General features: G+C 31.9%; 3 protein-coding genes across 3 annotated transcripts in view; all 3 read right to left on the bottom strand.

Annotated features, from left to right (window-relative positions):
• The window catches only part of LOC111404549 (hypersensitive-induced response protein-like protein 2), a 4,715-nt gene extending 4,083 nt beyond the window's left edge, over positions 1–632 (bottom strand). Inside the window, exons 1-2 of the mRNA XM_023033340.1 lie at positions 483–632; positions 5–97 (exon numbers count right to left, since the gene is read on the bottom strand). Coding sequence (XP_022889108.1) covers positions 5–97; positions 483–632 — 243 coding nt within the window. The remainder of the gene's footprint in view (positions 1–4; positions 98–482) is intronic.
• A 15,901-nt stretch (positions 633–16,533) lies between these two features.
• On the bottom strand, positions 16,534–17,885 carry LOC111404548. The gene is made up of 3 exons (XM_023033339.1): positions 17,819–17,885; positions 16,662–17,137; positions 16,534–16,563 (listed from the first exon to the last, which is right to left on the bottom strand). Exons 1-3 carry the CDS (start codon positions 17,883–17,885, stop codon positions 16,534–16,536), a joined length of 573 nt encoding a protein of 190 aa, XP_022889107.1.
• A 2,477-nt stretch (positions 17,886–20,362) lies between these two features.
• On the bottom strand, positions 20,363–21,122 carry LOC111404927 (probable cytochrome c oxidase subunit 5C-1). Its single transcript, XM_023033650.1, has 2 exons — positions 20,953–21,122; positions 20,363–20,688 (listed from the first exon to the last, which is right to left on the bottom strand). The coding sequence occupies exon 2, from the start codon at positions 20,675–20,677 to the stop codon at positions 20,486–20,488; it is 192 nt and encodes a 63-aa protein (XP_022889418.1). The 5' UTR covers positions 20,678–20,688; positions 20,953–21,122; the 3' UTR covers positions 20,363–20,485.
• Between the last annotated feature and the right edge of the window lie 1,956 nt (positions 21,123–23,078).

Below are 23,078 nucleotides of genomic sequence, written 5' to 3'. Positions count from 1 at the left end.
CTACCCACATGTTCACTCCATTGACAATCACTAATCTGATGGGACAGGCAGCACCCGGATAGAATTTAATGGTGCTCTGGAAAACTGAATCATCGTGCTGGCAATAGTAATCCTAATTCTAAGTGGTCTTGGTCTTCCGTGTGATACTCATTTTGCGGGGACCACGTGAAACGTGAAGTTTTATGGTACAGTATCATTCCTGCTCTGCTATGCGTTTTTTCCTCCAACTTATTTTGGAACACAGATTTGTCATTTCGAAGACAAACAATCAATTTCATCTCAAGACAAAAGCAAAGCAAATTCAGAGAACATGGAGGAAAAACTTACAGTAGAGAGAGGGAAGGAAAAAAAATGGCTGTAATCAGATCTAGGATAAGATTGAATTCAAAATGGGACTATAAAATTTCAAATCGGGCTAATATGTGAAAAAAAAAATTATATATAAAAAACTGATTTTTTTATATAAAAAAAATAAAAAATACCTTTAAAAAAAAGTTATTGGGCCTGGGACTACAGCCCTGTCTTGTCCCCCACCCAAATCCGTCTCTGGCTGTAATTCCACGATGAAGAATCGAAGTTCTCCTACTTTGACGGTATTTATCATTGGCAGTTCTCTTTAAAATTTCATCCATATAGATTAAACGCTACCCACATGTTCACTCCATTGACAATCATTGATATGTAATTGATACAAAACATCCTTGCCTTTCATATTTATTATGAAAAACATTCATATTTTTCATTTTTTGGCATTTTCATCCCTTCCTTCCACCTTTCTTTGCGCTGAAAGTCCTTTTCATCCATTTTTGACAATTTTACCCTCCTATACAAATAAAACAAAAAGAAAAGAAAAGAAAAAAATTAGAGAACTAATTGCAATCATGGTTCCAAATTTTTAAAAAATTACAAATGAGTTACAAATTTTCAAAAAATTACAAATTGCAATCACGCAACTATTTTTGCGCTCGCTTCACCACCACCTGCGGTTCTTCTTGCCGCCATGGAACACTCGACTTCAACATACTCCGCCTCAGTAAAATTGTTTTACTATAGATAGAATCTCAATTCTTAATAGAGGGGAAAAGGCAAAACTTACAACCCCATAAGATAGGGACTGAACAGTTTGGCTGGTTGAAAAATGGTCAAGAACTTACAAGCCAATAAAATTTGGGACCATAGTTGCAATTAGTTCGCTATTTTTTTTTCTTTTTGTTTTATTTGAATAGGAGGATAAAATTGTCAAAAATAGATGAAAATGACATTTAGCGCAAAAAAATGTGGAAGGTAGGAGCGAAAATACCAAAAAATGAAAGATAATGACATTTTCCACAATAAATTTGAAAAGTATAAACGTTTTATGTTAATTACCATCATCAATCTGATGGGGTCCATGATTTTTTTATTGGATGCTAGTCCCCTCTTTTCAAGCTCGGTGTACTAACATCATATTGCTTGAATTTAATGGTGCAGTGGAAAACTGAATCATCGTGCTGGCAATAGTAATCATAATTCTAAGTGGTCTTGGTTTTCCGTGTGATACTCATTTTTCAAGGACCCCGTGAAACATGAAGTTTTATGGTACAGTATCATTCCTGCTCTGCTAAGCGTTTTTTCCTCCAACTTATTTTGGAATACAGATTCGTCATTTCGAATATGATTATTGAGGGAGACGAAAGGTGACATACAAATTTTCTTTTCTCACTTATAATTTCACAATCAAAGTTGACGTCCACTCTTATCAAAAGCTTCCTTTTTTAAAATTTATTTTTTCTCCGACTCTATTTTCTACATTCATTACTCTTCACTTAGGCAGTGGCCTTCGGCCTTATGATATAAGGGGCCTCAAAGTTCTGAAAACCTAAAAAATTTATTTAGCGGAAATTACAATAGCCACTCTTGTTACGTAAAAATTCCCGTTTTTACTATTCAATAATTTGTATTCCCAAAATACTAAAGGAAAAAAAAAAAGAAATAAAATTAATAATCTGCAAATCACTTAACTCCTCCTTGAATCAAACAAATCCCACCGTTCACGCTATAATTCAATCAAACAAATTTAACCGTTCATGCTATAATCAATCAAACAAACCCCTCCATTAACTATAAATCCGTGATTCATGGACTCGATAATTAGTAGGATTAATAAAAATGATAATACTAGATGTACATCCACTTTTTTATCGAATTCTTTACCTACACACACAATAGGAGGGTGGGTCCCACAGGCCTGAATTTTTAAATGCACGCGGGCCCGAGTGCATGTGAGAGTAGGTAACCCAAATTCGGTACATATATGTTTATCCTAATAAAAATGAACTTTTACATCGACATTTCTAATCTGACGCATTTTTCGAATAATTGCAATATGGTTTATGTGCTTTCAACTTGTCACAAGTTGATAAGCATTGCAATTTTGTTTGCTCATTATTATTGTCTTCGTATATAATATGTAACAAAAATATTTTGGTTTCATAGCAATTAAGATATCATAATAGTAACGCTTCTACACAATCTGTAAAGGAATGTTTTACCTATGATTTTATCATGATTTTATACGTTTATTTCGATCTTATACAATTTATCTGAAGTTCGTCTTGAACTTCTTTTGGGCTTAGGTAAATTGTTTTTAGTCTGCAATGTGATGCCCCTAATTTTTTTTTTTAAATGAATAAATTGATAGATTAAGGCTTACGTAGGCATCAAAGCCAATTTTAATGAACTACGTTCTCAAGAAAGTGGAGTAGGCTTAGAATTATTTTCATCTTGTAAATCTTTAATCTATGTTTTTTAATGCTCAGTAAATGATAGATTATGTTATGTTCTTGTTTCTTACCTTCAATAAGTGAACACAATTTCTGCTGTACAAAATTATTTTTCTCACGTTCCATCTATGAAACATTTAGTGGGACATATTATACCGTTACTTGCCCGATTTGATTTTAAAAATGAAATGTATCTTATTGTTGGAACTTCACAAGTAATAATACTCATTTATGTGATGTCAATCTATGCAGTTACAAGTATGGTTTCCATTATCATACACATGTGTTATAATAAAGATTCTATTAGAATTTTTTATTATAATTATATTCAATGAATCTGAATGTGGCTGACTTGATCCCAACATACCCTTATAAGTTTTTTTCTTTCTTTTTGGTGACTTGGGTGTCTGAACTTCACCCGACTAATCATAAAGAGTGGTGGCTTTCCCCTTGGTCTACCACCTGGGTGAATCTAGATACGGATACAACTTATACACACTTGGACCGAACATTTGGGATGCAGTTCTCCTCCACATGGACCTCCCTTTACGAATCCCATTGGATTTCATTCAAAGGAGGAGCCAACGTGCAGACAAAACCCTCGAAGGGACAACAAAGCGCCCCATAACTTTGCATCCACAGGACGTTTGTCTTCCAACATAAATGTTGCCTTACCACTATGCCATACTCAAGAGGGCAATCCTTATATGTTTTCTAACCATATCATGCGTTGTTCATTGAGCAAAATCTTTAGTCAAATGGTGTGTACTGTCTAAATTAGATGAAAGCATAAATTACAAATTTTGTCTAGATAATGGGAATAACAAGAAAAAGATAATGGGAATAACAAGAAAATGAATTGAGATGCCTTTGGAACATATGCTTGAAGAAATCATCAGGAAAAATGAATGAATGAGTCATAAAGCCACTTTGCTTCTCTGTCTAAACAAGGATTTTGATTTACAAAATCCAAGGATTATGCTCTTCTTTTCCTTTCATTTTCTCTTTATGTCCCTTCCAACCATATTAAAGTTCAACGATCCTAACTTAATGCCCCATTATTCTTAAGCCATGTTCCATTGGGAGGATTGGATAGAACTAAGTTGTATAATGAAGAAAATTTTGAACTCTTGTTCAAAATACATTTAATTCTTGAAAAAAAAAATCGAGTTGCTGATGCTCGGTATCCTTTCAGTGATGGCGTAGAAAACAATCGAAGTGCATCTCCTATTGTTTGGACAAGCTCAAGAAAAATTTTAAGGTGGAGCAAAAGAAATGATCCCATAAAATATAGCATATCGTCTCCGAGACCTCAAACTGAATTTGCTAACAAGACACACTTCAAGTCCTTGCACTTCTCAAAACTATTACTTTCCCTTTATACTTTCCTTTCAAGAAGCCAAATTGATATAGCCCTTGTTTGGGCTTCATTTTATAGAATATTCAGGGAAAATGAGTTTTGGAGCGGTGAATTTTTGGAGAATGTGTGGTCAAGGTCGGTCCTATAATTGTCGAAGCTCGAGGCGAAGTTCATAAATTAGGCTCCAAAATCAACGAAAATGCAAAATTCAACAATGTATTATACAACTTACTGCTAACTTAAAACTTAACATTTAAACAACAAACAAACACATTAAACAAAATATTTCTATTATAAAACAACAAAACCAACAAATAATTAGTTAAATACTATTCGCCTTGATGTTTTAGAGGCAAAAACATTAATCAAATCTAAATAATTTAACTACTCAACTATTTCTTTCTCTATTGATATCATAGTCAATCATCTCACAATTAAAGTTTTCAATATAGTTACTACGTGAGCTTGTGCAATTGTTAATTCTGCAATAACCAATCATATAAGTCGATCAAACCACAATTATATGAGCCGATAAGCTTCAAACATTTCCAATAAGTAGAATTTCGACAAAAATTATGGAATCACGCCTTGAGAATTCCACCGTCACAACTCACAGGCAATCAAGCCTGAAATAAAAATTTAATATCAAACACCAATACGAATATAAAATTCTATTGCATTAATCCATTCATCATAAATTCAGAATCGTATTGCAAATTGCAATTTCATCAGAAATCTTATGAAATCATAAAATCAATAAGCAATAATCATTGGAGTGAACAATATTAGATCACATCATGACAGGAAAAAAAATCATCCAAGTGAACAATATTAAATCATGATCACCAGAGCACTTAATCAAACTATTCAGGTATATGGTCCAACCATAAACACGGTCATTTCAGATAAGAAAAGACAGCACATTGGGGTTTTAATTCTACGATCCAACAACCAGCTTTTGATATCATATCAACTCATTACATGTAATCACTAGTTCATCCTAACACTTTTTAACTCATATCCTGTGAATCCTGTTTAGATGCTTCTCAACAACTATCTGTAAGAATATAATTGCATTTCCTTTGCCCTCCGGAGCATAGTCCAGTGGTACAAAGGACATGAGTGATGTTATCTCATGCCTTACTGGCAGTCGCAGTGTGGGGGTTCGATTCTTGAGACATGAAATTGAACTCCTTGTAAGCGCAGTGTACAAACAGCTCTTGTTCCTTGACCTGCTATGGCACATCCCGCGATTTACCTCTCTTACAAAGCTCTAGAGACGGAGCGGTGGGGGCCCTCAAGGTTGGAATTCAACATTTATAATTGCAATTCCTTTTCTCAAAAAGTATTCCATAAGAACATCGATACATTTTCTTTTGTGCTCCAGGTATCAACAGCTTTTACTCAAGAAAATGGCTTTAAAAGTCAAAAATTTTAAATTCTCACCACATTCAATGAGTTTTGCAAATCGATTAAAATCTTTATATCAATTTTATGCAGCAAACAAATTCTTCTAACAAATTTAGAAGATTCATAACCTCTAAATCCCCACAAAGCTAGTAATTTTTTCAATGGTAGACAAAAACGACGAACTTTCAAACAAATAAAAGCAACGAGAAAATACCAATAATAGTGCAAGAATAATTGTAAAATATCACAAATTTGATACGAAAATTTGTACAGGCCCTGCTTTGGCAAATAAACATAACTGCAACGAATTCAAAAACACCTCTCTACCCTCCAAAGTCTCATAGAGGCCGGGACTATTTATAAACTTAAACATTTTTCTAGGAAAGAAGAACTTAATTTTCAATTTCTTTAAGGTTTAGTTCTGAACCTATGATTTTATTAAACATGACTAGGGTTTACTCTTTTATTAGATATGTCAAATTATTCAATAAAATATTGAGACATTTTCACCATATTTTGTCTAGTTTTCCGATATTCATCAGAATCAACAAGCTTTGATAGTCTTAATATCTAATTTCCAATGCATCATAGGGGGTGTTTGAGCCACATTATTTTGGTCATAATGCATTTTTGAATAATGTATTGATGGAAAATGTGTGGTTAAAAAATAAGAAAAAGTTTTTTATCTACGTGTAATATTATTTTATTAAAAATGTGTGGTTGAAATAATGTCAAATCACTGTTTAAAAATGTATTTTTTTGGAATAACATGACTTAAACAGGCCCATAAACTATATATAAATTTGAGTGAAGAAAAAAAATATCTGACCTTGTTAGCCGTCGCCTATGGATTGTGGCGAAGAAGAAAGAAGAGGAGAAGACAGCCACGAAAAAGATAAAAAGAAAAAAAAAACTTATTTTCCTTTTACTTCATTTAACAAAAAAATTAAAAATAAAAACTGGGCAAAAATTAGGCCCCCTCCGATTTTGGCATTGAGGCACAAGTCTCATTGGCCTCGCCATAGCCATAGGACCGGGTATGTGCATGGTTAAAAAATAAGAAAATATTTTCAATTTATGCCCAAATTATTTTAGGAAATAATGTGTAGTCTGAAAAAATTATAAGACGTTGAGAATTACCAAAACAAAGAAATTGAGAAGAATGATAAATTTGCAGGGCAATTCTCTACTAGATTATATAGAAATGATGTTAGATTGGAATTCCTGGAAGATTTTACATCTGATTTTGTCAAAATAGCAAACCAACTCTCAAGAATTAAGTCTATATTAAGGAATTAAAATCAACAACAAGTGGATTATGTGAAGAAAATTACAGAGAGGATGCATGTAATAAAATTTAAAAAAAATAAAATAAAATGAAATTGCAAGCTGACAAGTTCAAACCTTAGTCACCTCTTGCCTTCACAACAGTTATCAATTGACATTCAAAAATTTCACTTAATTTTGAATGGATGAAAGACTTCTCTTGTGCTTGGAGTTTTGTTCCTTGGGCCAACATTTTCCCAATTATCATTTTCACCTTCATCAATGTAACAAATCTTGAAATGTCAATGATTATTGAAGAATAATCAAAATAAATTGCACCAAATGTTTACAAATATATGGAAGTCACGAAAGTAAAATCGTAGATTCAAAAAAAAAAAAAAAAAAAAAAACCAACAAATAATATGTAGGTAAAAATATTGCGATGAAAATGTTGTCTTTAAGTCTTACAAAGATCTGCAAGATAAATCTACCAATCTTACAAAGTAAGTGTCTGTGTGTGGATGTAATCTTGATCCTTAAGCACTTATGACACCATACTAAGTAAAAGTAATGAAGCTGCAAAAAAAATTATTGAGTTATTTAGCATCAAATCTAAAGGTGAAAAATGTACAGACCGGAGATGTAAGCTTTAATTTACATGAAGATCTTATTATGAAAGTGAAAGTACATCTTATAAGTTTTTAGTTCATTTTCTTATCATCTTATGTTTTCTTTTTTTCTTCGAATTTAATTTGGATAAACATGCTCTAATTATGTTCCATATTTTTTGAAATATAAGTGTAAGAAACATTCCTTTTCCATTTTGTCTACTAATATAAAAGTATTAATTATTTAAATATTTACATATTGTTAGAGTTGTAAAATAAATTTTGTGTCGAGAAGCCTCATAATAATTAAACGCTTAGGGCCTCTAAATTCCCAGGGCCGACCTTGATCACGAAAGTAAAATTGTAGATTCAAAATAAAAAAACATAACAGATAATATGTAGGTAAAAATATTGTGATGAAAATGTGTCTTTAACCAGTCTTACAAAGATCTGCAAGATAACTCAACCAGTAATCAAAAATCGATCTCTCACAAAATGAAGAAATTCTAAAATGAGGATGACACAATCGACGATTATCTATTATCACAATTGAATTGATGACAGCAACGTAGCAAGAAATATCAGTTTGAATTTGAATTTCCTTATTTTCAGCCTTTGGATTTAATGTCATGGTTTTACATTTGTTTGATGATTTCAATTACTTATACCAAAAGGAAAGTTTCATATACACTAAAAGTGGTCTTATTATGACATTAAGTAGTAATTTTGATTAAAAAAATATATATATGTAGTAGCATAAAATGAATATCTTTATATTAAATGATTTTTTCCCCAATTATTTATTTGTGACATTTTCTTACAAGTATATGTAATAGTGCAAATAATACAGGTATCTTCATACCTAATAATATATTTAATTCAGGCTAAATATCACAAGAAAGGATACCCATTTGTCGTCCTGATCCGTAAATTTTGTCTTTAAATCTCAATAAATAGGGAATAATAATAATAATAATAATAATAAACTCCCACACCTATTAGATATGGTGCGCAATCCCACCCTATATAGGAATTGACAAAAAAAGGTCTGTATAGTCTATTTCTCAATAAAAATATTGAAAATGATGAATATACCATCTTCTTTAAATAAAAATAATAATTTCAACTACAGTCCCAATTTTTTTTTCAGGTATGGTCAGACAAGCCCCAAATAGATAGAAAATAAATTCCAAAAAGGGGCTTAACATATACATACATCTCTCTCTATCAGATAATACACACACATACAACTTTTCTCTCTAAAATCTCTCTCTCTCTAGAATTTTTTTCATCTTCAGAATATAATCGAACATTGCACGGATAGAATTACTTCCAGTGACCTTCTTCGATTGACGGATTGGTTTAATGTCAACCCCTTTTGCTTTGGGATTCAATCAACGTATCCTTCTTGTATAGGTTGATTAAACGATATTATTTTTGAGTTCTTTCTTTCATGCTATGGCTTTTAAGTCTGGGCAAGATTTGGTTTGAGTTGGTTTCAACTCCAACTCAAAATTTAGACCAAATTAGACGATTTTAGTGAATTTCATCACAAAGCAACCCTCCTAATTCTTAATTTGAATCGAACCATTTGGTTTGGTTTGGTTCGATTAGTTGGTTTAGACTCTTAGTTCAAATTGAATTTTTTTCCCACTTAGATTCAAGAACTAAAATAACTAATTAACTTTATATTACAAGAACTATTGACTAACAAATAAAATCATATTAGTGGAAACAGATCAATAGAAAATTTAAGAATTTTGTTGCTTTTTATGCTTATATAGCAAGATTGCTTAAGTGGAGAAAAATGCTAAGTATAGCATAATGAGCTTATGAAAGAAAATTTTTAATACTATTACTCATCGACAACATCATAGATTGAAGGAAATTGATATCAAGTTATGAAATCAGGACTTATCTTTTTATTTTTATTTTTCTTCAAAAACAAAATGTAAATATATAAGTAAGTTGGGTTGGTTCAATTAACCAGTAATTTGAGGCTTCAAATTATGATTAAATCGACACCATGATTTTGTTTGAAAAAAAAAATCAGACCAAACTGATTATCTGTGTAAAATCAACCCAAACCAGCTCGAATGAGTTCGAATTGATTGATTTGATCAATTTTTTGATTTTTTTTTTTTTTTGTCCAGGCCTGCGACTTTTGCTGCTCGTCTTATTGCCTATCTCCGAAAAGCATGCGATTGTTTACCTACGTACTTCATTGATTTACAAAATACCATGAACTGGATTTTAGAATTCCTTCTTCTTCTTTTTTCTTTTTTTCTTCTTTTTTTCCCCTTTTTTTTTTTTTTTTTTTTTTTTTTGTGATGTATGGAGGCTAGTTTTTTGAACTGAAATTGAATTAAGAGGTTCTAGCTTCGAATCACTCTTCCACTTTCAGTTGAAATAGGGCTCTTTGATTGTAGATTTAGAGTTTTTTCTTCTTTTCTTTTCTTTTTTTTTTTAAACTCTCCTTCAGCATAAAACACTATCGTTCTTTTCTCTTGTGGACAATATGGTGGCAGTAATTTCTGGGCACAAAATATGCAGCAACCTTCAACGAGGAGTGCAAATGTGGTTGGAAAATGGATTTTACTCCAACTCAAAGTTGAATGCTGTAAGATACCGTAAAAGGGAGGGATGAATTGCTATTATTTAAACCACGAATAGGCTATTAAGTTTTGCAATCAGTTTGTGAGAGTAAGAAAAATTTGAATGGGATTGGGGGTGAAGTTGGGAAAGAACAATGAGTCATTCTCTGATTTTTGTTGGGCGAAGACGATGAAGTATGGGATTGGGTGGAGTAAGGGCATGGTGTAAGAAATTAAACCCTAATGTCAAGATCTTTAGAATTCATGATTTTTACATATGAATTTAATTGATCAATAAACATACCTTGATTTATGGCAATAGTTGAGAATTTCAAATCTGCAAAATAAGAAATTGTTAAATTAAAGAAACTGTTCTCTCACTTTTTATTTCTGTAATTAAATGAATTAATTGATGGGTTTCATTCACGTTTATAGGTAGAGAGAGACATTTTCCTATGAGCCATAAAACTCCTTTCCATCAAAGTAGACAGTTCGAAAACTGTCACTTTTCAATTGGATCAATAGGATTTTTGTAACAGGAAAAATTTCATAACTAAGAAATTAATTATGGCACATTTCAAAAACAAGAAAACAAGTTTTAAATTTCTAAAATAAGATTTTTATTAATAATTATTTATAATTTAATTAGTTAATTAATTATTTTATTAATTAAATATATTTAGGTCACGGATCTATACAATTTGGTCACAAATTAACAATATAATTAGTTACTTATTATTTTTTGGTCACAAATCAAAAATTTTATGTCACCAATTTTTTTACGATTACAATTCAAAAATTTTGTAAGTCACAATTTGTTTATTGGTCACAAATCCAAAAATAATTAGTCACGGATTAATTTTTAGTCATGACTTATCATATTATTGGTCACAACTTATTTTTCGGTCACAAATTAAAAATTTTATAGGTCACATATTATTTTTCGATCACGAATCAAAAATTTTATAGGTCACAGATTAATTTTTCGGTCACAACTCAATAAATTATAAGTCACAAACACAATTTTTAGATCACGTATTATTTATTAATTTTAGTTACGAATTAATTTTTAGTCACACTTATCAATTTATTGGTCACAAATCAAAAATTTTATAAGTCACAAATTATTTTTCGATCGCAAATGAAGATTTTTTAAGGTCACAATTTAAAAATTTTGTAGATCACGATTTGTTTGTTGGTCACATAAGTCATAGATTACAAATATTATAAGTCACATTATTTTTTTGTCACAGTTTGTTCATCGGTCACAAATAAAAAAATTAATTAGTCGTAGATTAATTTTTAGTCACAACTTATCAAATTATTGGTCATAACTTATTTTTCGACCACAAATCAAAAAATTTATAGGTCACATATTATTTTTTGGTCACGAATAAAAAAATTTGTAGGTCACAAATTACAAATATTATAGATTATAACTTATTAGACAGTCACAAATTATTAATTTTTTAGATCATATATTATTCCTTTGGTCACATTTTATCTTTTTTATTGGTCACTTATTATTTATTGGTCATAGATTAACCAATTTAACGGTCACAGTTAACCAAATAATCTGTGACCAACACTTGTAACCACAATCACCGACACGACCATGATCACCATTGCCAAATCCACCTCGACAGGCATCACCTCCGCCCACGCCACCAACAAAAGCTATCAGAAACCTCCAACACCACCTAGCACAAAGGTAACTATCACAATCGCACCCAAATTGGAGAAAAAACTCATCACCACTGCACCCTGTCCTCCACCCACCCTGCACCACCACCTCCAAACCATAACCTCCTGTTTCCCAATCCCACCACCGCACCGCACAACACCACCACCACACCTCCCGTTTCCCAACACCGCCATCGCACAGCACCACCACCAACCATGGCACCAACAAAAATCACAAGCATTATCTCAATCACACCACATTCACAAAAAATTCCCAAAACTCGATGCTGCTACCACCGCCACTTCATCACTACCACCGCCTTGTGAACAACAACCACCATGACCTCCTCAAATTCACGACAAACAGCAGTTCAGCAGCGACGTCACCACATCACCAATGGGCCGAACAGGTAGAGATCTCTGCACGCAGTGGAAATGGGCGTCGCCGCAGCACCTTTGCGCTCATCACTACACCAGTTGAGCCATCGGCGGCTTATCCAGTGACGGGGCGCTTGCGATGTTGGCTGGAGCAGCTTCATCGCCGGCTGCCAAAGTCTTAAAATGAAAGAGGAAGAGAGAGGGGCGGCGGACGAATGGACAGAGAGAGAGAGAGAGAAATGAAAATAAATTAGGGTTGAAATAAATATTTATTATAATATTTAATATTAAAAACATCTTATTTTTGAACAGTAAAACCTTGCCTATGATTTTAGAATATCGATTTTGAAAAGTAGGTATGGATGTAATTTCCACTTTGTAATATTAACCACTTTTAACTAATTCTTTAATATTACATGGGCCACAAAATATTTGGTTTTACATTCTCTCACTTGGCCCGTGTAATATATTGTTTCATTATGTGATATATAACATAATGCGTATATCATGAACTAAAATCCATCATATATTGGTCACTTAATATATCATTTTTAAGTAAAGACTAATAAGAATCATGGCAATTTTACACCATCATATAAGCATAATTCCTTCCATATACTATAGTATTAGTCCCATCCAACATCACACATAATGAGAAGTTCGATAATTGCATTACAATAATGTCTTCGAAAAGATTATCCCTATCAGCATTCACATAATCCATTCACGTACATATACCAACAGTTATGATAGGAATAATATTTTGTCAAAAATAATACATAAATGAGCTCAAAGTGTCAATACATAAGCATCATAAATTACATAATAATGTCAAATGATAATTTTCAATAAGCCCATCCTTTCGACATTTTCATTAAGCCCTTGTTTGAATCACATTCTTTCCGAAAAAATAAATTCTTAAACAATATTTTGACATCATTTCAACCACATGTTTTTCAATAAAATAATATTACATGTAAATTTAAAACTTTTAATTATTTTTTAACCACACATTTCCCATCAATACACTATTCAAAAATTCATTTTCTCCCCAAAAATGGGGCTCAAACAAGGGCTAAATGTCTTTGGTGGCAATCCTTTCGTTAATGGATCTGTAATCATAAGAATGTGCTAATATGCCCAATTGACATCCTTTGTTTTTGAATTTCTTCTTTAACGGCAAAGTACTTCAATTTCATGTGTTTAGCACCTTTAGAGTACTTGTCGTTCTTTGAAAAGAAGAACGTTGCAGAATTGTCACAATAAAGTTTCAGGGGCTTGGCAATACTATCGACAATTCCAAGCTCTGAAATAAAGTTCTGCAGCCAATTTTCATGAATTGTGGCCTCAAAGCATGCCAAAAACTCAGCTTCCATAGTGGATGCAACAATGACCGACTGTTTCTCATTTTTTCATGATATAGTCCCTCCAGCCAAGAGTAACAGATAGCCAAATGTGGACTTTCTAGTAGCCACACATCCAGTAAAGCTCGAATCCAAATATCCAACGACCTAAAAGTTATCAGATCTCCTATAAGTAAGCATGTGATCTTTCGTTCCTTGCAAGTATCTTAATACTTTTTTTTTGCAGCTTTCTAATGATCAATTCTCGAGTTACTTTGATACTTACCCAACATTCCGATAGCAAAACTGATGTCTAGCCTGGTGCAAGTCTGAGCATACATTAAACTCCCAACAAGAGATGCATAAGGAATAGTTGTCATTTGTTTGCTTTCCAATTCGTTTTTAAAAATATTACATGAAAGTAAACTTGTCTCCTTTCTGAATTGGAACGACACTCGCTGAACAATTTTCCATCTTAAATCTCTCTAAAACTTTATTGATATATGCTTTCTGAGACAATCCAAAAATCCTTATGACCTATCACGAAATATTTCAATTCCAATCACATAGGTTGCCTCTCCCATATCTTTCATTTTAAAATGTTTGGAGGGAAATTTCTTAGTCTCATGTAATAGACCAAGATCATTAGTAGCTAGCAAGATGTCATCAACATACAAAATTAGAAATATAAACTTTCTCTCACTAACCTTTAGATATATACATCGATCAATGACATTTTCCTTAAATCCAAAGGAAGTAATGGTATCGTTGAACTTAAGATACCATTGACGGGAAGTCTGTTTAAGTTCGTATATTTATTTCTTTAACTTACACACCATGTGTTCATTTCCTTCAACTGGAAAATCTTTAAGCTGATCCATATAAACTTCTTCATCTAAATTTCCATTTAGAAAGGCAGTTTTCAAATCCATTTGATGTAATTCTAAGTCATAATGAGCTACTAGAGCCATTATAATTTTGAGCAAGTCTTTCTTAGAGACTAGCGAAAATGTCACTTTTCTAAGTAAAATCTTTGGCAACAAGTCTAGTTCTATATCGTTCGATATTACCATTAGAGTCGCACTTGGTCTTAAAGACCCATTTATACCCAACTCTTTTACATGATTCTAGTAATTCGATGAGATCCCAGACTTCATTATGTTTCATAGATTTCAACTCATCTTTCATAGTGTCTAACCACTTATCAGAATTAGCGCTCTCAATGACCTGTGAAAATGAAACTGGATCATCATTGACAATTCCCAAGTCAAATTTAGACTCTTGTAGGTAAACCGCATAATCATCAGAAATAGCATGTCTACGTTGTCTTTGTGACCTTCTTAGTGCTATTTATTGTGGTTCATTTAATGCAGGTTCATCAGTGGCAACTTCAATGTGGGGTGTTTGATCATTTATTTGTTGTTCGGGTAAATTGCCATGCCGTTCAATAATTTAAGGAATAACAACATTAGAAGAAGTTGATGGTAGAGAAACTTGAACTCTAACTTTTTGTATTTCCACATTTCATGGTTCCAAACTCCCAATACCTTCACCATTCTCAATGACCCTAGCATTTTCAGTTTAAACAATTCTAGTACTATGGTTAAGACAATAAAATCTATACCCTTTTGATTTTTTGGATAACCAATGAAAAATCTACTGACTATTCTTGAGTCCAGTTTCTTTTCATGTGGATTATAAATTTTTGCTTCTGTCGGGCAACCCTAAACATGCAGGTGCCTTAAACTGGGTTTCCTTCTCGTCCACAGTTCAAAATGAGTCTTTGAAACTGCCTTACTAGGAACCCTGTCTTGCAGATACATAGCAGTCTTTAATGCAAATATCCATAAAGAAATGGATAAAGACGAATTGCTTAACATATACCTAACCATTTCTATTAGAGTACGATTACGTCTTTCAGTCGCACCATTTTGTTGTGGCGTGCCTAGCATAGTGTATTGAGAACATATGTCATTTCTTTCAAGAAATCTAGCAAATGGACCAGGGTGTTGCCTAGTTTCATTATACTTTCTATAATATTCACCATCTCTATCAGATCTAATAATTTTCACCTTTCTGTCTAATCACCATTCAACTTCATGGACAAAGATCTCTAAAGTATTTACAGTTTGAGACTTTTCATGTGGCAGATAGACTTAAACCATAACGTAAAAAATCATCGATAAAGGTGTTAAAATACTTTTCTCCACCAAAGGATGGAACATCAAGAGGCCCACATATATCGGTGTGTATTATTTCAAGAAGCTGTGTGCTTCTTGTGGTTCCGTTTGGTTTGTTTACCCTTAATACAATACACACAAGTTCCAAGATCTCTAAAATCCAAGTTAGGAAGGATTTCATTCTTTACTAATCTTTCTATCATTTCCTTGGATATGTGACCCAAACGTTTATGCCACAAGTTAGCAGATTGTTCATTCGGTAAACCACGTTTAATACCAACATTATGATGCAAGGTCAAAAGAGTCTCGACAAAGAGGTTATCAAGCTTTAATTTATATAAACCATCACAAAGAATGGGAGAACCGATAAGATGATTTTGTTTAAACAAATTTATACATCAATTTCCACCATCAAAGAAATATCAACAGAATCAAGTTTCGATAAAGAAACTAAATTGCAAGAAATAAAAGGTACGTAAAGTGTTTGAAATAAATCTAAATGATGTCCAGTATCCAAGATCAAACGATAGGTTCCAATGGCTTCAACTGAAGCTTTGACTCGATTTCCCATGAGGACAAGCTTTTCATTTAGATTTATGATCTGGATTGACAAAAATTATTGCATCGTATTAGTAACATGAGTGGTACATCCCAAATCAATCCACCAAGTAATATAAGGAACTTCTGCCAAATTAGATTCGAAACATACATAAGAAATAATCTGATCTTTACTTTCGAACCATGCCTTACGTTTCAGGCAGTCCTTTTTATGGTGCCCTGGTTTGCAATAGAATGTCACATATCTTTCTTGTGTTCCTTATTGTGGATTTGGGCAGAAGACTCATTTATCTTTAATGGTCTTTGCTTAATGCCCTTTCCAGATGTTTTCTTATATTTCTTTCCAACTCCTTGATGACTTACGAAATGAACTGAATGAGTTTCTTGATTCTTAAGCATCATCTTCTCTTGCACGATCATACTGTGCAATTCATTCACATTTCATTTAACTTTTAAGGTATTATAGTTCATATGGAATGGACCATACTCAGGAGGCAGGGAGTTGATGATAAATTGTACCTGAAAGTTTTCATCCACGGTCATCCCAAGAGTCTTAAGTCTTGCTGCAATGTTACTCATTTCAATAACATGCTCATGCATAGTACGAGAACCAACAAATTTCATGGTGATTAAGGTACACATCAGTGTGCCAGTAAGTGATTTGTCAGCTGTTTGGGAACATTCAACCACAAACTTCATATATTCCTTAACAATCTTAGTTTTAGGGATAGTAGATTTGATATTCTTTGCTAAAGTCATCCACATAAACATTAGACTTAATCTGTTAGACCTTTCCCAAGCCTTATGGAAGGATCTTTCATCAGCACTACTCTCATCAATAACATTAGCAGGTTTCTCAACTTGAAGTGCCAAGTCCAAGTCCAAGTCCAAAACACCTATGTTGAACTGGATTTGTTCACACCAGTCAGAGAAATTGAGCCCATTGAATACTGGTACAGATGAAGCATGCGAATATAGGGAAACCGGAACAGATACTGCAAAATATAAAATACTCCAACATTAATGCTTTGAGTTTATATTTAAACACTTAATTCAGATTCAGATAGCAATAAATGTATAACGTAGTTCTCTTTTGGGTAATACTACGTTATAACATCATAAATAGACATAATTATGCTAATTTAATTTTTACTTAATTGGTAATTAAATATACTCTAATCAAACATGTATGATATCTTTGGATATAAAAAACACATCCGACCAAGTAAATCAATTAACCATGATCTTGTTCAAGATTAATAAAATTAACTGATCATTCTTTGGGGGATCCGTAATAATTTTATAATCTATGAACGTCAATATACTCTTGACACCAATAATAAAGTCATTTTCATTTATAAGCATCAAACTATCAAGAGTAATTGACAAATAAATTATTTAATTTAGTGTTGGATATACCATAATATTTGACCACTTTGGTAACTAACAAACAACATTAATCACATAAATAAAACATTCATATAAATGACTTATCAAAACCTTTGAATAAATCACTTTCCATAACAATTATTGCTTGTAAAATAATTACCACACAATATTCATTATTGACAATAAATAAACAAGGCACTGAAAGTTGTTAAACTAGATATAATTCAACTTAATCCATAATTTAAATTAAAATCTGAAAATAAATATCTATTACCCAAAATAAAAACAGTCAAAATTCAGCATCACTTTCGATATAGCATTAAAGGCAAAATTGTATATACATGCACAGGACATTTTTTGAGTAAATTCAGCAACCTCACATGGAGCCGTGGATAAGCTAATGGATTAGGCCTATTTTTACAATTAATGGCCAATCATTAATGGATTTCATCAGTAGCTGGTTCCATTCCAACGCATTATGCCCTTTTTTAATTATTATTATTATTATTATTATTATTATTAAACTTTCAATGATCAATAATGACAAACAGGAACACATATGTCGAAATAATGGACTTTGAAGGGCTGACTCTTTCTCTCAGATCCATAGAAAAGTCAATTAATTTGAACACGATGTCAATTAATTTGATGCAGATAGCAAATGGGATTTGATGTAATGACTTGATCCATAAATTAGTATCCATAAATTAGTAACAAAATTAAAGATTCCATACGAAAAACAGTATATCTTTAGAGGAAAATCAAGAATTTCATATCTTGGCTCTGATACCACATGTAAGAAATTAAACTCTAATGCCAAAATCTTTAGAATTCATGATTTTCACATATGAATTTAATTGATCAAGAAGCATACCTTGATCCATGGTAATAATTGAAAAGTTTAAATCTGCAAAATAAGAATTTGTTAAATTAAAGAAACTGTTCTCTCACTTTTCATCTCTATAATTGAATTAATTAATTGATGAGTTTCATTCACGTTTATAGGCAGAGAAAGGCAGTTTCTTATGTGCCATAAAACTCTCCACTTTCCATCAAAGTGGACAGTTATAAAACTGCCACTTCTCAATTGGGTCAAAAGGATTTTAGTAATATTAACTATTTTTAATTAATTCTTTAATATTACATAGGCCACAAAATAACTGATTTTACACATGGTACTGTGGTAGAGTAGTTAGTGTGCATTTTTTTTTTCAATTTATTTATTTGAGATTTGTTTGTATTTACTTGGAAAAAAATTTAGGACTATAATTGAAATTAGTTTTCTATTTTTTTTACTTATTTTCTTTTTGTTTTATTTAAATGAAAGAATATTTGTTATTTATTTATTTGGAATTTGTTTTCTATTTATTGAGATTTAAAAGCAGGATTGACGGAACAGGACGACATGGGGGTATTCCAGACCCAATAATTAGAGGATTTTGTGCCTTTTAGCTTTTAATTCATGTTCTGATTGTTGCTTTCGAAATTTTTATTTTTAAATATAGAATATTTTGGACAATAAAAAGTAGTCAACACTTCCATCCTTAATGGTTTTTTAAAATCCTTTATTCTATTTCTTGAAAATAAAAATTAATTTTCAAACGAAATAAACGGTGTGTACTATAAGTATAATGTTCCTCATTTTGAGAAATTGTTTCATTCGATCATAATTGATGCTAATACACTTTGTAAAAAAATTGTATAGAACTTCATGATAATTTATCGTCTAAGGCCCTAAAACTTTGAAAGCCTAACTTGCTCCCAATCATTAATAAAATAACGATTCAGTATTTGTCATCACAATTTTCAATAAAAATAAAACAAAGCAACGGATGGAAAACAAAATTATAAGTACACTGATTATTCAAAAAAATAAATAAACAAATAAATTGAATTTTAATAACTAATCCGAAAAATGTTTAAAATAAAGTGAATTGATATTTTTATCCCTAAAAATTAATGATTTTACAATAAACTCGACGTTCATAACATTATCGAAATGTTATTTCCCGTGAATTAAAATTCTAAGCACCCTTATCTTACAAATTGCTTTTGAGATTGAATTCTATCCAACTAATTTATCATTATCCATCCTCTGAACAAATTTAGAAGCGAAGCTCTCTATTCATCCACTTGGAATGGCAATAGCTTTGTCAAAATAACTCTACTTGGCGTACGGAAGTTTCTCTCACGGGATTTTTATAGAATACACACAATGGATATTTAAAACAATGTCTAGATAGGACAAGGAAAAATATAGACATTTTCAAAAAGAATGTAAAAACCTCTTGGACATGATCCACCATAATTTAATCTCTCTCTCTCTCTCTCTCCAATTAAATATACTTAAGAGATGAAATATAAATTACAGATGTAACCAATTAGACATGAAATTTGAATTTAGCAATCTATTCATTAAACATTACTGCCATGTAAATCAAGAATTTTTCTATTTACATGCCACCTAAATTACAATTCATGGAATGTATTGAACATGCTCTACTATAGATATAAACAAAAGAAGCACAAGAATGGACAACAAGATTTCGAGTAGACATTGTAAATGTTGAATTTAACATCAAAAGTTATTCTATACCTACATGTTGCCCAAATCACTGTGAAAGATCTTCTGGATTTCTGCTCATCCTGAATACATAATTGGATGGTATTTTAGTGTGTGTGATATTATATATGGATTCAGCAGTGTCAAATATTCACGAAAAAGCAAAGAGGAAGTGTGTTCGCAAATGAGCAACTCATCACGGTACAAATTAATATCCAATATCAAGTTATTCAATCAAATCAAAATTAAGACAAACTAAACCAGTATCCGGTAAAGCTTCAAAACTCAAATAATTATTCTTGGAAATCCAAAGTAAAGGAGCCCATGTCTGATTCAAGAGCCAATTGGCAAGGTTCAAAATACCAAACGACAGAAAAGCTACAAAAACTTATTATTCTGCAGCAACCACTGTAATCTCACCCGTATCCAACAAGTCGTAAAATGCCCTAACTTTTCTTTGTTCATTCCAGTGATGCATCTTCCATACACTAACCGCAGCAATGCCAAGTGCTATTCCAATAACAATCTCCTTTACTACACTTGGTCCTTTCAAAGTGGCATGAGCAATCCTATGGCCAGCCATTTAGTTTCTTCCTACAAGCATACAAATACAGCAACTAACATCGCGTCCATAAAAACTAAAAGCTGAAGAAAACTAATCAAGCTACTAAGACACAACGTTTTGGTGGGGGTGGGCGGGGGAGGGGGACACTTGTTTGAATTAAATCAGGATTGGTGCAACAAGAAATTTAGGCTAATTCTAGTCAACACCAAACCCAAGCATTAAAGCATTCAGTTGCACTGGAATCTATGCTTCATTAACAAGTGAATGTCACCATATAGGTTGATGAATAGAACCAGTCAAGAAATAGCATTCCAGAACCATTTAGCAACTATATAGAGTCCAGCAAGTGTTCGATGATCTCCAATGGAAGGAAAAGAGATGCATTCACACTATTCTGAATCTAAACCAGACAAACTAGTGATAATTACGATTAAAGTTACCCAGATTAAAGGCTACCATAGTGTACTATATTTATCATATAATAGTTATATTCACTAGTCTAGAAATCTAATGTTAGACCAATTAATGTGGCCCCACGTAATATTATAAATAAATTAATATTTGGTCTATATATATTAAAAATCTGATTGGTCATTAAGAGGTGACAGTTTTGTAACTGTTCACTTTGATGGAAAGTGGGTAGTTTTGGCCTAAAAGAAAAATGCCTCTCTCTGCTTTTTTAACGTGAATGAAAAACCATCAATAATTACATTCAAGAACAGTAAGGAAAAGAGAGAGAACAATTTTCTTTATTCTCACTGATTTCTCTTTTGCAGATTTAATAAATTTCAATTTTCTTCATGGATCAAGGTATGTTACTTGATCAAATTACTCATACGTGAAAATCATAGAATTCCAAGATCTAGGCATTAAAGTATGAATTAATTGCTTACATGTGGTATCAGAGCCCAAGTTATGGAATTCATGATTTTTCGTTAAAGATTAATGTTTTACATTCATAGATCTTTAATTTTTCATATCGATTTATGGATCAATGCGTAAAATAAGAATGACAGATTCCGCTGCAAATATGTTTCTGTTTTCTGATTGACTGCTGTTAAAATAATAAATTGATCTTTGATTTTTTACTGCACCGATATTAATCTGTGAAAAGAGTAGTCCCTGTTTCATCAGAAAAATTACACATCAATTGCATTTATTATTGTTTCACGTATTATGTAAATTAACGGATGGGATGACTTCCGTAGAAAACATTATTAATTCTGTCAAACCTGATGAATTATTATTGGTTGAAGAAAAGTTGATTTCTTGGTTTTCACAATGAAAAGTGGATCTGCCGTCCACTGTACGTATATAATTTTGGAAGTTTCTGGGCTACCTTTCTGCCTATGAATTTATGGGGACCATCACCATTTATAACATGATTATTATATGAATAGAAATTGGAAACCTGACACATTGAAAGGAAAGAGTGCACGCCTATATTTATGTCAAATTGGCCTTTGTATCAAATGTTTATTTCAAAAGGGCTCTAATTCCAAGACAATGGCAGAACTGTGTGCATATTAATTTTATACAGTAACTACAGAAGGTGGTACGCTCACTGTTGAAATGACAGTATAAATGAGTGCCTAATTTACTGTAGTAATTCTGTAATTAGTGTAGTCTAGGTGTCGAATTTTTAAAGTATCTGGGCCATATATATATTAATTACTAACTGCCTCACATGAACGATTAATTGTACTATGTGATTAGATGACTGCTTCAATTAATTTATCATGTGTTTTGTGGCTGGTCAAATGTACGTAAATCTGAAATTAATATTATGTGATAAATATTTTGTTTATGTAATTTATGTTCAATTAATGTTGTTTGTTAGTCACCAAAGTGGCCAAACATTATGGGATGTAAACATTAAATTACATAATTTATTTATCAAACATTCTTGATAATGTGATGCTTATAACAGGAAATGACATTAAAATTATTGATGTCAAGAGTGTATTGACGTTTATAGATTATAAAATTATTATGGATCGCCCAAAGGTTGATCGGTCAATTTTATTAATCTTGAACATGATCGTGGTTAATTGATATACTTAATTGGATGTGTTTTGTATATCCAAAGATGACAGACATGGTTAATTGGAGTATGATTAATTACCAATTAAGTGAAATTTAATTAGCATCACTATGTTTATTATGATGGTATAACGTAGTATCACCCAAAGGAGAACTACGGTATACATTTATTGTTGTCCGAATCTAAACTAAGTGTTTAAGTCAAAACTCAAAGCATTAATGTTAGAGCATTATATATTTTGCAGTATCTGTTCTTGTTTCTCTGCATTCGCATGCTTCATCTGTACCACTGTTCAATGGGCTCAATTTCTCTAACTGGTGTGAACAAGTCCAGTTCAACTTAAGTGTTTTGGATTTGGACTTGGCACTTCAAGTT

Source organism: Olea europaea, chromosome 11 (genome assembly GCF_002742605.1).
Source record: "Olea europaea var. sylvestris chromosome 11, O_europaea_v1, whole genome shotgun sequence".
Classification (NCBI taxonomy): domain Eukaryota; kingdom Viridiplantae; phylum Streptophyta; class Magnoliopsida; order Lamiales; family Oleaceae; genus Olea; species Olea europaea.
The sequence above is the reverse complement of the archived record's forward strand: the minus strand, read 5'-3'. Positions and strand labels throughout refer to the sequence as shown.